General features: G+C 55.4%; 2 protein-coding genes across 2 annotated transcripts in view; one reads left to right on the top strand and one right to left on the bottom strand.

Annotated features, from left to right (window-relative positions):
* The window catches only part of LOC139676842 (galactose-3-O-sulfotransferase 2-like), a 29316-nt gene extending 18193 nt beyond the window's left edge, over positions 1 to 11123 (bottom strand). Inside the window, exon 1 of the mRNA XM_071566206.1 lies at positions 11089 to 11123. Coding sequence (XP_071422307.1) covers positions 11089 to 11123 — 35 coding nt within the window. The remainder of the gene's footprint in view (positions 1 to 11088) is intronic.
* SRPRB (SRP receptor subunit beta) overlaps positions 1 to 12848 on the top strand; it is an 82039-nt gene that overhangs the window by 25630 nt on the left and 43561 nt on the right. The gene's annotated exons all lie outside the window — the stretch shown is intronic.

Here is a 12848-nt window from a genome sequence, read left to right as displayed (position 1 = left end):
CCCCTTAATTTGGGCAGAGGCATCTCTCTAATAATTTTAAAGAACTGATTGTAACACTCAGCCCCACAAGGACAGAGCTTCATCTCCTCATCATGGCCCAGCCAAGCCAAAGGTGTCACCAGCTTTGCAGCACATCAGCCACACCACACCTGCACACAGGAGGAATCAGGAACATCAGGAGTAGCTCCATCCCAGGCTGTGGAAGGCAGTCCCTTGGATGGGGATGCTGGAGCCCGGGATAGCTGGTGCTGCCCTGGCAGCATGGCATGGCCTCTACTTGTCCCCAGGGCACAGCCAGGCTCCATCCAGGCAGGGACCTGGTTCCCCAGGTGATACCCCCGGGATAGCTGGTGCTGCCCTGGCAGCATGGCATGGCCTCTACTTGTCCCCAGGGCACAGCCAGGCTCCATCCAGGCAGGGACCTGGTTCCCCAGGTGATACCCCCGGGATAGCTGGTGCTGCCCTGGCAGCATGGCACAGCCTCTGCTTGTCCCCAGGGCACAGCCAGGCTCCATCCAGGCAGGGACCTGGTTCCCCAGGTGATACCCCCGGGATAGCTGGTGCTGCCCTGGCAGCATGGCACAGCCTCTGCTTGTCCCCAGGGCACAGCCAGGCTCCATCCAGGCAGGGACCTGGTTCCCCAGGTGATACCCCCGGGATAGCTGGTGCTGCCCTGGCAGCATGGCACGGCCTCTGCTTGTCCCCAGGGCACAGCCAGGCTCCATCCAGGCGGGGACCTGGTTCCCCAGGTGAGCAGGTCCCTCTGCTGCCCTGGCTCAGCAGAGGAGGACAGAACCTGTCACAAGTGGGGGCCCAGGAAGGGGAACCTGCCTGCAGGGGTCCCTCATCCCTGATGGCTTTGGAGGTACCAGCCCTTAGTGCTGGGAGTGGGGCCAGTGAAGGGTTCAGATCACCCCAACAGATTAGATTTGCTCCCAGGCCCAGGAGGGGACCTGGAGCAGACCAGCAGGGGTAAGGGCAGCTGGGACACCTCCAGCACCAGCTGTCCCTGGGCAGTGCTTGTTCTCAAACAAAGCTCTCACAGTGTCCCCTGTACCTTTTGTTGGCAGGGGACCACAGCCCCTCTGGGCCAGTGCACCCAGTGAAGCCCAGGGCACAACCAGGGGCCTTATCAGCACTTTCCCTCCTCATTACAGGGAACATACAGTTCATTTTCCATGCACACAGATGTCCAAACCAAGGACACAAGGAAGCATCATCTCCCTGCCACACACACCCACCCTGAGCTGCTGACCAGCAGCACCAGGGCACAGCCCCTGCCCAGACAGTCCAAAGGACTGGGACAGAAGATGGGAGAGCAGCCTCGAGACTTGGCAGTGTCATCCCTTTGTTCCTACCACCCGAGTCTCTTGTGGCAGCAGCCAGAGACAGCCTGAATGAAATAGGCACCTGCAAGTCTTGCAGGTTCAAGTGTCCTGGCACAGCCAGCCAGAGCCTGGCTGCCAGCACAGCCCAGGCAGGGCAGCAGCAGCAGGGAGGGCTCACAGGCAGCTCAGCCTCACAAGTGCAGCTGGAGCAGTTTGTGCTGAGGTCCCTGAGCCTGGCACTGCAGATGGAGCACTTTATCCAAGCCCACGGCAACATTCTGGCAGCCTGAGGAGTCAGCCCACCAGGCAGGAGGCCACAGATTCTCTCAGCCAGAACTCTCACAGTTGATGCCCTGCCTGCACACAGGGCTCTAAGCAGGCAGTTAAATGCCTCCCTGACATCCGATCCCGTCAGATCTCGGAAGCTCAGCAGGGTCAGCCCCGGATTAGTACTTGGATGGGAGACCTCCTGGGAAATGCCGGGTGCTGTAGGTTCTAGTCCTGAGGACTTCACTGGCACTGTCCAAGCTCTCTCGGCCGTGGCAGATGAACCTCAGGACTGAAACGGTGGGGCCAGTTCTGCCCATGCTGAGCCTCACCTAAAATCCACTTGGCAGGCTGGAAGGGCTCACCCACGTGGGGACAGCCCTGCCCAAATCTGCGTTCGCGAAGCCGAGCCACACACACAGGGCTCTGCGAGCTGCGTGGCCACCTCTGGTCAGGTGCGGGACAACATGGGAGCTGTCACAGCTCCCATCCTCTTTCCACACCCGAGTTCAGCCTGTGCCCGTGGCTGCCAGGAACCCCCAGGTCACCCCACCTGGCCAGGGGCTCTCTCCCAGGGCTGCAGGGGACACAGGTCATGCTTTTACTGGAAGACTCAGCTCCTGCCTTAGAAAGCATCACCTCAAACTTCTCCTGACACCTGAACTTCTCCATGGCCAGACTCTTTCTTCAAGCCCAGCAAGAACCTGGGGCAGTGTCCATGATCACACCACAGCTCTTTTAGGTGAGAAGGGATTCAAAACTCCAGACCTTTACTACTTGTCCCTGCAGGGGTCATCAAAGCAGCGTGGAAATCACAGGTAGCTGCCCAGGGAACAGGCACAATAAAGTGTTTCCTGACCAGTGTTATTTTTTGTAGGTAAAAAAGCCCTCTGAGATTTGCATTTTCCATCCCTGGTTGCAACAGAGGAATCCTGACATGTCCAAATGTTTTCAGGGCCAGAAAATTAATTTTCAGGCCTTAGAAGTCTGCAAAGGAGATGAAGTTTGCAGTGAGTCTTCCTTTCCACCTCTGCTTCTCCACCAGCACGTGCTGGTCTGTTGTGGCCTGGCTGCTCCACCACCAACCTCTTCACCCCAAGAAGGAAGGAATTTTGAAGTCAAATCCCCACAAGATGTTCAGGTCTGAGCTGTCCTGCTCCCACCAGCTTCTTGGTGTGGTCGGTAGACTTTCCACAAGCAGGTGGGTGACACCTTTGGCTGTGAATGAAAAGCTGATTCTCTGTTCCTACAACCTGCACAGAATGTGCCCAAAAGGAGGGGCTGCCATTTCTCCTTTCTCCAGGAGGGCTCTGCACTTGAAACTCTCCTGCAAGGGGAGTTGCTCCTTTAGAAGCCCAGTGTCTGCTGGTGGATAAATTGATTTATTTATCTAAGTGTTTATTCATTTTTGTGGCTTTTGTGATGCTGCTGCTTTTGGGGAGTTCCCAGCTCGAGGTGTCAATGGGGAGTGTTGCTCAGAGCAACACCTTTAGCTCAGGCTCCTGCTGCAATTCCCAAGCTCCCTGCTTGGTTCTCCTGCAGCTCAGGAGACTGTTGATAAACCACATCCCACCACCTCAGGACAGTGTTGACCCAGAGGGTGTCCAGGGTTTGGGCATTGCCAAGTCATCGTTGTGTTCTCCAAGCCCAACCAAGCCCCACTGTACATTATTGTCCATTGTTTATGGCTAATTAAATCACTGATCATATGGTTAATTAATTAACCATAAACAATTAAAATTAACCTAAAAATCAACCTAATTGGGGTGTCAGTGCCCTCTGAGACAGTGTGGGTTGGCTGAGAGGAGTTTCAGAGGGAGACCACCTTGACCCCTTGGGCACCTGCCCATGAGCAGGGGCTGCAGCTGAGGTGGAGGGGCACAGAGCCCCCCTGTGATGCCACTGCAGCAGCTGGGCAGGTGGTGGCACTGCTGGGAGGGCTGCAGAGCCAGCCCTGGCCACCGTGTTTGAGCAAGGGCTGTGCAAACAGCGCTACGTGCTGGGCCAAGGGTGCTGCTGCCGTTCCTTGCTGGCGGCGGGTTCAGAGGGACAGATGTGGGTCCAGAGTCTATGTGTGAGGAGAGCTGGGACTCACCAGAGGTACAGCAGGGGCTGGGCCTGGCAGAGCTGTGCTGTGGGTTCAGGAGGCTGTGGGAGCCCCGTGTGGAGCTGTGGGGCAGGAGGAGAAGGGAGGATTGAGGGGGATGCGGTGAGGAAGAGGAGCACAAGCAGCTCGTTTCCTCCCCATACACCTGAGCACAGACACTCTGCCCCTGCACCATCCCCTGGGCTGCCTTCATTCCTTCCTCATGCCCTGACACCTCTGATGTCTCTTCTCCCAGGCACTCAGCAATAGGACAAGGGGGCACGATGGGCTCAAGCTCTGCCAGGGGAAATTGAAGTTGGAGAGCAGGAAAACTTCTTTGCAGAGACAGTGCTCAGGCATTGGAATGGGCTGCCCAGAGAGGGGGTGGATTCCCCATCCCTGCAGGTTTTTCAGCTGAGCTTGGCCGTGGCACTGAGTGCCATGATCTGGTAAAGGGACTGGAGTTGGACCAAGGGTTGGACTTGATGATCTCGGAGGTCTTTTCCAACCCAATCCATTCTGTGATTCTGTGATTCTATGATTCTGTGTCCTTTCTCATCTTGCTCCTGGGCCTGAAGAGCTCTGTCTCTTCCCATGTTTGTCCCAGAGGGACCAAACAGAGTCCTACAGAAAGCCAAGGAGCTGAGGAAGGTGGGGATGGAGCCCCTCACGTGCTCTGGTTTGGACCTGGATGTTTCACCAAGGGCACTCCTGGTTGCACCTCAGAAGGCTGGTGGTGGCTCAGAGAGGGCACGGGGTGCCCTGTTTCATGGGGAGGTGCCTCCCCCAGCCCAGCATGGCACAGTTGTGTAAGTGGTCCAAACACCAGTCCCTTGCAGATGTCAGAACATCCCCTCCTCCCAAACTGCTGCCTGTGGGGCTGGGATAGGGGTGTTTGCTGAGCAAGCAGCCACTGTTTGCACTGGTGGGATCCACTGGGCTACAGGTGGCTTGAACTTTGTTCCAGGAATCACCTCTTACAACTTTTGCTCCCCTCACCTCTGCTGCCTTGGCTTTGGATCCTTTTCTCTGCTGCGGGCCAAGGGAATGACCTTCCTCTGGGGGTTCATCACAGAATCCTGCAACGGTTTGGGTGGGAAGGGAACTTAAAGATTATTCATTTCCACCCCCTGCCATGGGCAGGGACACCTCCCACCAGCCCAGGTTGCTCCAGGGCCTTTCCAACCTGGCCTTGGACACTCCCAGGGATGGGGCAGCCACAGCTTTCTCTGGGCTAACCTTATTTCTGTCCTTGCTGCCTTATGCCTCTTCCTCACACATCCTTGGTACCTTCTGCACTTGCCTTGGGGTGGATGGCAGGACACCTTGGAGGGGCTGCTGTCCCACCAGAGAGGGAAGAACAGAATGGAAACTGCTGCAAACCCTCTACTGGGACACCACATCTTAGGAAGATCTGCCTCCTCCTCCCATCAGTTGATTCCATCTTCAAAAAGGAAATTTCTAAGAGAGGAGAATGCAGGTGCAGGTTGGGAGGAAGGAAGGAGATGAGGAACTGAGCCCCAGAAGAGACAGACTAGAGCCCTTCAGGCTGTTTAGCATTGCAAGGGGAAAAGGAGGAGGCCACAGACCTGGCTTGGAGTGATTCAGGATGAAATACAGACACGAGGTCAGATCAGAAGGAGTGACAGAGCCCTGCTGGTGTCTGTGCAGCTGCAGTGGTTTCCACCAGCCTTGGACCATCTCTGGAGCATGGCCCATGTGCTCCAGGGAGGGGTTGGCACGATGCCCCTCCACAGCAGCCCCTGCACCCCTAGGAGTGGTTCAGAGACCTTTGGGCCTTCTGCAGGAGGTGTCTCTTCTGTTCCTCAGCCCATCTGGGGACATCATTTCCTTTGAACAAGAAGGGTTAGTGCACAAGGCCTTTCTCCATCTTCACATTGCTCCTCAACCTTGGCAGACCTGCCAGACCATGGTCTTCTAGATCTGTCCCTGCTTTCCCTTTTACCATCAAAGTGGCTGAGTAGGAGGTCTGAGAGTTTGATAACTGTGAACTGGGTGAGGACTGAATTAAGGAAAAGGCAAAGACAAAAGAAAGGAGAGGAGAGGAGAGGAGAGGAGAGGAGAGGAGAGGAGAGGAGAGGAGAGGAGAGGAGAGGAGAGGAGAGGAGAGGAGAGGAGAGGAGAGGAGAGGAGAGGAGAGGAGAGGAGAGGAGAGGAGAGGAGAGGAGAGGAGAGGAGAGGAGAGGAGAGGAGAGGAGAGGAGAGGAGAGGAGAGGAGAGGAGAGGAGAGGAGAGGAGAGGAGAGGAGAGGAGAGGAGGGGAGAGGAGGGGAGGAGAGGAGAGAAGGGGAGGAAAGGGAAGGGGAGAAGAGGGGAGGAAAGGGAAGGGGAGAGGAGGGGAGGGGAGGAGAGGAGGGAAGGGGAGGAAAGGGAAGGGGAGGGGAGGGGAGGGGACGGGAGGGACTGGAAGGGGAGGGGAGGGGATGGGAGGGATTGGAAGGGAAGGTTTGGGAAGGTTTGGGAAGGAAAGGAAAGGAAAGGAAAGGAAAGGAAAGGAAAGGAAAGGAAAGGAAAGGAAAGGAAAGGAAAGGAAAGGAAAGGAAAGGAAAGGAAAGGAAAGGAAAGGAAAGGAAAGGAAAGGAAAGGAAAGGAAAGGAAAGGAAAGGAAAGGAAAGGAAAGGAAAGGAAAGGAAAGGAAAAAGAAAAGAAAGGAAAGGAAAAGAAAAGGAAAAGAAAAGAAAAAGAAAAGAAAAGAATCTTTCCCCAAACAGGGAACCAGTCTTTGCCATGTGTGAGTTCAAAGGGCAGTCCTGGGTCCAACTGGATGTGCAGAAGGAGATGCTGTTCCTGGAGAGGAGGGCTGGAGTTTGTTTCTTGGCTCAGCACCCTGAGGATGGAGACTGCAGGTGCAGCAAAGTGACTTTGGCAGACTCAGAACCCCATGGACACCCTTCAGCAGCTGATGATGATATCCAGATTTTGGGTTGGGATGCTGCTTCCTGGTTTGTCCCCTCAAGCCAAGACCCTGAGTGCTCCCAGAGCAGGAGCTGGGACAGGAGGTGGCCACAGCCCCAAACTCCAGGTGCCCTGGGGGGAATGTCCTGCCATGGGGCTCTGGCCATGGCACATCCTCTGTGTTCCCCTCCACCTTTCTGCCTCCACCTCTTTTATTTTCAAGCAGCCAAGTGTGACCAGAAGAAAGTGCACTGTTGCTGCTGGAGGAAGGAGCAGCCTGTACTTTGGCATTTGGAGCACAGTGGACGTCACCCTGAGCTGCTCCAGGTGCCCATGTCCCTCCTTAAAATCAGGACAGCTCGACTTGCAATCAGGTAATCCTTTAATTCAGCTTGGATTGCTGATGGTTGGATTAACCTCCACTGGCCATCAGGCAGAGGAGTGCCCTGTCTGAGCCACCACCTGTGGCCACCACCATGTCCAGGAGATCCTCCCTACCAAGTCTGCTACAATGACCATCTCAATGTGCCAACACCCTGGGATGAGAGAAGCAACCCAGGGGTAACTTTTAGAGGTCTAAACCAAAGCAAAATTCTTTCTTCTTTTGCCTTCCCCAATTTATTAAATCCTTTGTCAGAGCCAGACCCTGCATGGGTTGGGCTAATAGAAATATTATGTTAATGAGCAAAAAAATGATTGTTCTTTAGGTGTAAAATTTCCCCCTGAGAAGCTCTTTGCTTCTGGGCATCACCAAAATCCAGCATCTCTCGTGGCAGACAAGGAAGGAGACAAAGGTTGGTGGTTCCTGGTTCCCCCTTGTCATTGCACAAGTCTGATGACCTTGACTAAAGGCCTGGTCTTTTTTTGGGGATTTCCCACCTCCAGGGGAATGTGCAAAAGGAACTTGCTTGGAACAGGATCTCCACAAAGCCTTTTCTGCTGTTTGCTCTTGTTGTGTCTCCATGGCATGTTTATAGAAGTTGGTGTTGATGTCAGCTCGGGGCTGTGGGACTCCTGCAAGAGCCAGCACTTAGAACATTTGGTTTGACACAAAAATCCTTCTGCTGCATCCAAAAAAATCATTGCCCAGGATAAAGTGGGCTGTAAATGGATTGAAGGATGGGATCAAAGCCCTGCAAGAGGGTTGGGGTCTTTTCTCTTTGCTGGTCTAACCAGGAGAGAGCTTTGTGTTCTTGCCAGGGCACTGCAAGGGCTGATGCTCCCAAAGGGATCACCCCAGCCTGGTCCTTGTCCTTCAGTCTCCATCCAAGGAGAGCAAGATGGGCCCTGGGACAGCAGCTGGGCTCAGCACAGAGTCCAGAGTCCCAGGCAGGATGGAGAAGATGAAGAGATAGGTCTGAGGTTGGGATTGGGACCGGGGACAATAGTAAGGTTGGACCAGCCCGGGGACCAACATGCAGGTCTGAGATTTGGATTGGCTGTGGGGACAACAGCAGGGCTGGACCAACCTGGGGACCAACATGCAGGTCTGAGAGGTTGGGATTGGCCCTGGGGACAATAGCAAGGTTGGACCAGCCTGGGGACAAACGTGCAGGTCTGAGGTTGGGATTGGGACTGGGGACAATAACAGGGTTGGACCAGCCTGGGGACCAACATGCAGGTCTGAGGTTGGCATTGGCTCTGGGGACAATAACAGGGTTGGACCAGCCTGGGGACCAACATGCAGGTCTGAGGTTGGCATTGGGACCGGGGACAATAGTAAGTTTGGACCAGCCTGGGGACCAACATGCAGGTCTGAGGTTGGCATTGGCTCTGGGGACAATAACAGGGTTGGACCAGCCTGGGGACCAACATGCAGGTCTGAGGTTGGGATTGACCCTGGGGACAACAGCAAGGTTGGACCAGCCTGGGGACCAACATGCAGGTCTGAGGTTGGGATTGGGACCGGGGACAACAGCAGGGTTGGACACAGCCTGTGGACCACCATGCAGGTGCAAGGTCTGGCCGAGGGCTCTGTCTGTGGGTTGTGGTCAGGCCCACTATGGCCAGCAGGGGCAGAGCTGTGGTGGAGCTGGGCACCAGTGCCCCTCCAGCACTGCTCTGTCAGGGCTGGTGCATGAAGGGCTCCTGAAGATTGTTGGTGGAGGCCTCCAGTGAGGCTGACAGTGAGGGAGGATGGGGTTGTAAGAGCTGGTGATGCCTTTTGGTGAGGAATGTCTCTTGCACAGCTGAGCAGTGTTTCTGCAAGGCCTTTTCTCTCTCCCTGCCCTTGGCACGTGGTCCTGGCACACCCTGTCCAGGTTCCACTGGCAGAGCAGTGGCAGGACTTGCTGCCTGCAGTGCCCACTGGCAGATGCAGAGGATGGGAGGAGGGTGCTGGTGGTCAGAGAGGTGCAGGTGGAGGGGCAACACCTCTGGTGAAGGGGAGAACAGCAGATGCCACCTCGGGTCTGGCAAGGCTGTGGCCACAGCCCTGCTGAGCCCCTTGGTCACTGCCAGGGACCAGACACCCCAAAGGAGTTCATTTCCCTTTCCTTGGGATTCAAAGAGAATTGCAGAGGAATGAAGCCATTTTTGCCCCTACATCACCCTTGCCAGGAACAGAACATTGATGGGCACTGCTCAGTGTACAACAGTGATTGTTGCTGCCCAGAGAGGCTGAGAATTCCCCATCCCTGGGAGTGTCCAAGCCCAGGCTGGACAGGGCTTGGAGCAACCTGGGATAGTGGGAGGTGTCCCTGCCCATGGCAGGGGGTGGGACTGGATGGGCTTTAAGTTCCCTTCCATCCCAAACCATTCTGGGACTCCATGACTGCACCCACAGAGCACAGCCTTGTCCCTCCACCTTATGCAACTTTTAGCAAAATATCTGAAGCAAGAATTTTTTTCTGGTTCCTTCCTTATTCTTGCAACAGTTTTCAGCTGTCAGGGCCAAGTCACACTTTAGCTGAGCTCTGCCATCACATTCTGGGAGGGAGCTGCTGCATCCCAGGGGCCACCCCACCCCAGAACTCCCTCCCAGGGGCAGCCCCAGCCAGACCTGTGCCCTGAGCCCCCTCAGCTCTGCCCAGGTTTTCTGCCCCTTTATCCCTGCAGCTGGAAATGCCACGAGGATTAAAAAGCCACAGGAGCCTAAAAACCCTCAGGAGGGGGTCTGAAATCTGCTCAGCTTGGCCTTTTGCTCCCCCCTCTCTTCTCCTCCCACAGCTCTCAACAGACCCAAGACTTTTATTATTTTCCACGTTGCAAAACAGCGATTACTGGAAAGGACAAGGTGGTTTGGGAGCCAGGGGCTGGTGGTGCCTCAAGGCTGTGCCAGCCCCAGTGTCAGGGAGGGAGGATGGGAGGAGCCGTTCCCCTCGGGGCTTATCTCCATGAGAACATCTTGACCAGCGACCAGGAAACAAATTCCTCTGTCACTTCGGGGTGAGAGGAGGCACCGAGAGGTCAAGCCTGGCGTGGGCTCCTCAGAGATGCCTGGGCAGGGCAGGTTTCACCCCTGGCATGGTGCTCAGCAGCTGGCAGGGCAGAGATGCCCTCCCAGGATTTACTCACAGGTGTCCTGCTCAGCTCTTGACCTCCAGAGGGTGAGATGTTTGCACTGCCTTTGGATCTGCCTTTGGAAATCTCAAGAGCAGAAGGAAAATTAATTTAACAAGAGTTCAAAGGGTCTGTGTTATTTGGAGGTCTTATTTCCATTAATTCCTTTTAATGCTGCTTTAAAATTGCAGAGTGGAAGGGAATGTTGGTCAAACACATTTTTGGTGGTTTCAAAACAACCACTATTAATCAGCAGGGAATTGTATTGGCCATAGGAGTGTTTAACTGGGAAGGTGGCTCCAACCAGGACCCAGGTAACAGCGTGTGGTCGAGGTGACAGATTAAAAATTAGCTATTGTGAGGCTCCCTGCATGGACAGGGGCTTGGAATTAATGATTACCATGAATTAACTAACTGGAAAGGGGCTGAACAGCAAGTGGTGGAGTTCAGCTTGACCCACTGGTGAGCTGACCCTTTTCCCGTTCATTGAGTGCCCAAATCTCATTTGTGGCCAGAGCAGCTCCTCGACAGCTCCAGCCCTTGTGTGCCGTGGGTGGCAGTGCCAGCCCAGCTGGGCCGTCTGTGGGCTGTGGGGGACAAGGAGAGGTTCAGTTCCTGCTTCCTGGGCCAGAACCAGCAGTCAGAGCTGCCCCAGCAGCCACCCAGTGCTGCCTGCCCTGTGGTTTGTGCTGCCAGCTCTGCCCTGTGGGGCTGGTTCATGAGTTTTCCCTTCTTGGTGTCCCCTCTTGCCTTCTCCTTTGTGTCCTTTTGGCTGCTGCTCTGTGCCCACAGCTCGTGCAGGGCCACTCTGGGGCCACCCACACCAACAGCATCCCTGCAACATGCTCAGAGCTGCTCCCTGGCTGCATCTGCCAGGACATTCCTGCAGCTGCTCCAGTGCCATCCCCTTGGCACCCAGCTGGCTGTGCCCCTCTGGTGGTGGCATGGCAGTGGCTCACCCCCAGCCTCACCTCATGCTCCTCACTCTCACAACAAAGTCTTCTTGTCCAGCTCCACCACCACCATGTCCCTGTCCCCATCCTGGAGTCCTGGGCTTGGTGACCACAGGGGAATGTCCCTGCTTGCCCTGCTGCTCCCTCACCCTGGATGTGCCCACGGTGGCTCATGGAATTCAGCCACCCTTCCTCCTGTTCTCTGCCAGCCCCATCTCTGAGATGGCCCAGCATCTCCTTGTGAGGCCCTCCTGGAAACCACCTGGCACATCCCATGGAGCAGGACACAACTGCTCTGTGGGCAGAAGAGTCGTGTGACTGCCAGGGGTGTGCCCTGCCATGGGGTCTGGGGGTCCTGTGGGTGCTGAGGCCACACAGAGCACCTGGCACTTCTTTCCCAGATATCAATATTTATTGGTTTGTTCCCACTGATCTTTGGAAAACATACCTGGAGCAGGGCTGAGTGTACCAGGCTGGGCCCTCTGCAAGTGTCTTCAGCAGGAATAATTAACCCACCTTGTGTTTCTGCCTTCCCAAACCCCACAGGACTATCACAGCTCCCAAGGCTGCACAGACATCCTGTTAATCCTGTTAACCTTTGGGTTAATTAAGCAAGCTGGGATCCTTCATTAGGAGGAATGGCACTAATTGCTTATCCCAGAGGGTGAGTTTGGTGGAGCAGAAAGCACTGCTGACTTCAGCAAGGGGGCTGGGGAGCCAAAGGGGGTCAAGAAAACCTGTTTCCTCACCCATGCTGGACCAGCTGGTGTTTGTGGAGGGGGGATGTGGGTGGGGGGATGTGCAGGGGGGATGTGGGTGGTGGCACTGCCCTGCAGGGCTGCTGGGCAAGGCAGAGAGGGTCGAGCTGCTGGCACCTGGCTGGGGAGCTGGCATGAGTTTCCAGACTCAGAATGCCAATGGGATGGTAAATCTGGAATGGGATGACATGGCAAGCAGGTCTGGAGCAGAGGCCACAGCCTGAGGCTGGGCTTAGAGCTCCGAGCTGGGAACTGCAGCTCAGAATCCACAGAGGGCTCTTTGTTTGCCCTGTGCAGTTTAGAAATTAGGCAATACCTCGAAGCAATGCTTAGAAGCAAATATTGGCTCAAACAACATCAGCTCTGGTTCTGCAGTGGCCAGTTTGGCTCATCCCAGGTAGAAACCAGCATTTTGCAACACAGTCAGAACCTGACACTGAGGATTTCTCCCAGCCACTGGGGAAACAGGTTTGTGGCATTTCCTGAAAAATAAACGAACCACAGTGACTCTGGAGCTGGAGTTGGCCCCAAAAGCCACCCCTGTGCCCAAACAGGGGCTGAGAGCCTGTTTTGGAAAGCCAGCCACAGCTCTCCAGGTATCTGTTAGGCCTTGGGAGCGCCAGGGGATGCCAAGTTGGTCCCAGTCCGTGGTCAGCCAAGGCCATGCTCCCAGAGCTGGCACTGCCACACTGGGCTCCAGGGGACAAGTGAGTCCCTCTTGCAGGAGAGACTTGGCATCAGGCAGGAGGGCTGGGATTTCCCCCAGGCTCTTACACTGGCCAGGGAAACAAGCTCTGCAGAAGCCTCTTGACTTGTCCCTGCTCCTCTTAGGTGCCTGAACACTGAATCCCAAAAGGTTTTGGGTTTGAAAGGACATTAAAGCTCATCTTGTTCCAAGCCCAAGCCATGGGCAGGGCCACCTTCCACTAGACCCCATCCAGCCTGGCCTTGGACACTTTTAATGGTGGGGCAGCCACAGCTCCTCTGGGCAACCTGTGCCAGACCCTGCCCACCCTCCCAGCCAAGAATTCCTTCCCAAT

This window comes from Pithys albifrons, chromosome 11 (genome assembly GCF_047495875.1).
Source record: "Pithys albifrons albifrons isolate INPA30051 chromosome 11, PitAlb_v1, whole genome shotgun sequence".
NCBI lineage: Eukaryota > Metazoa > Chordata > Aves > Passeriformes > Thamnophilidae > Pithys > Pithys albifrons.
The sequence above is the reverse complement of the archived record's forward strand: the minus strand, read 5'-3'. Positions and strand labels throughout refer to the sequence as shown.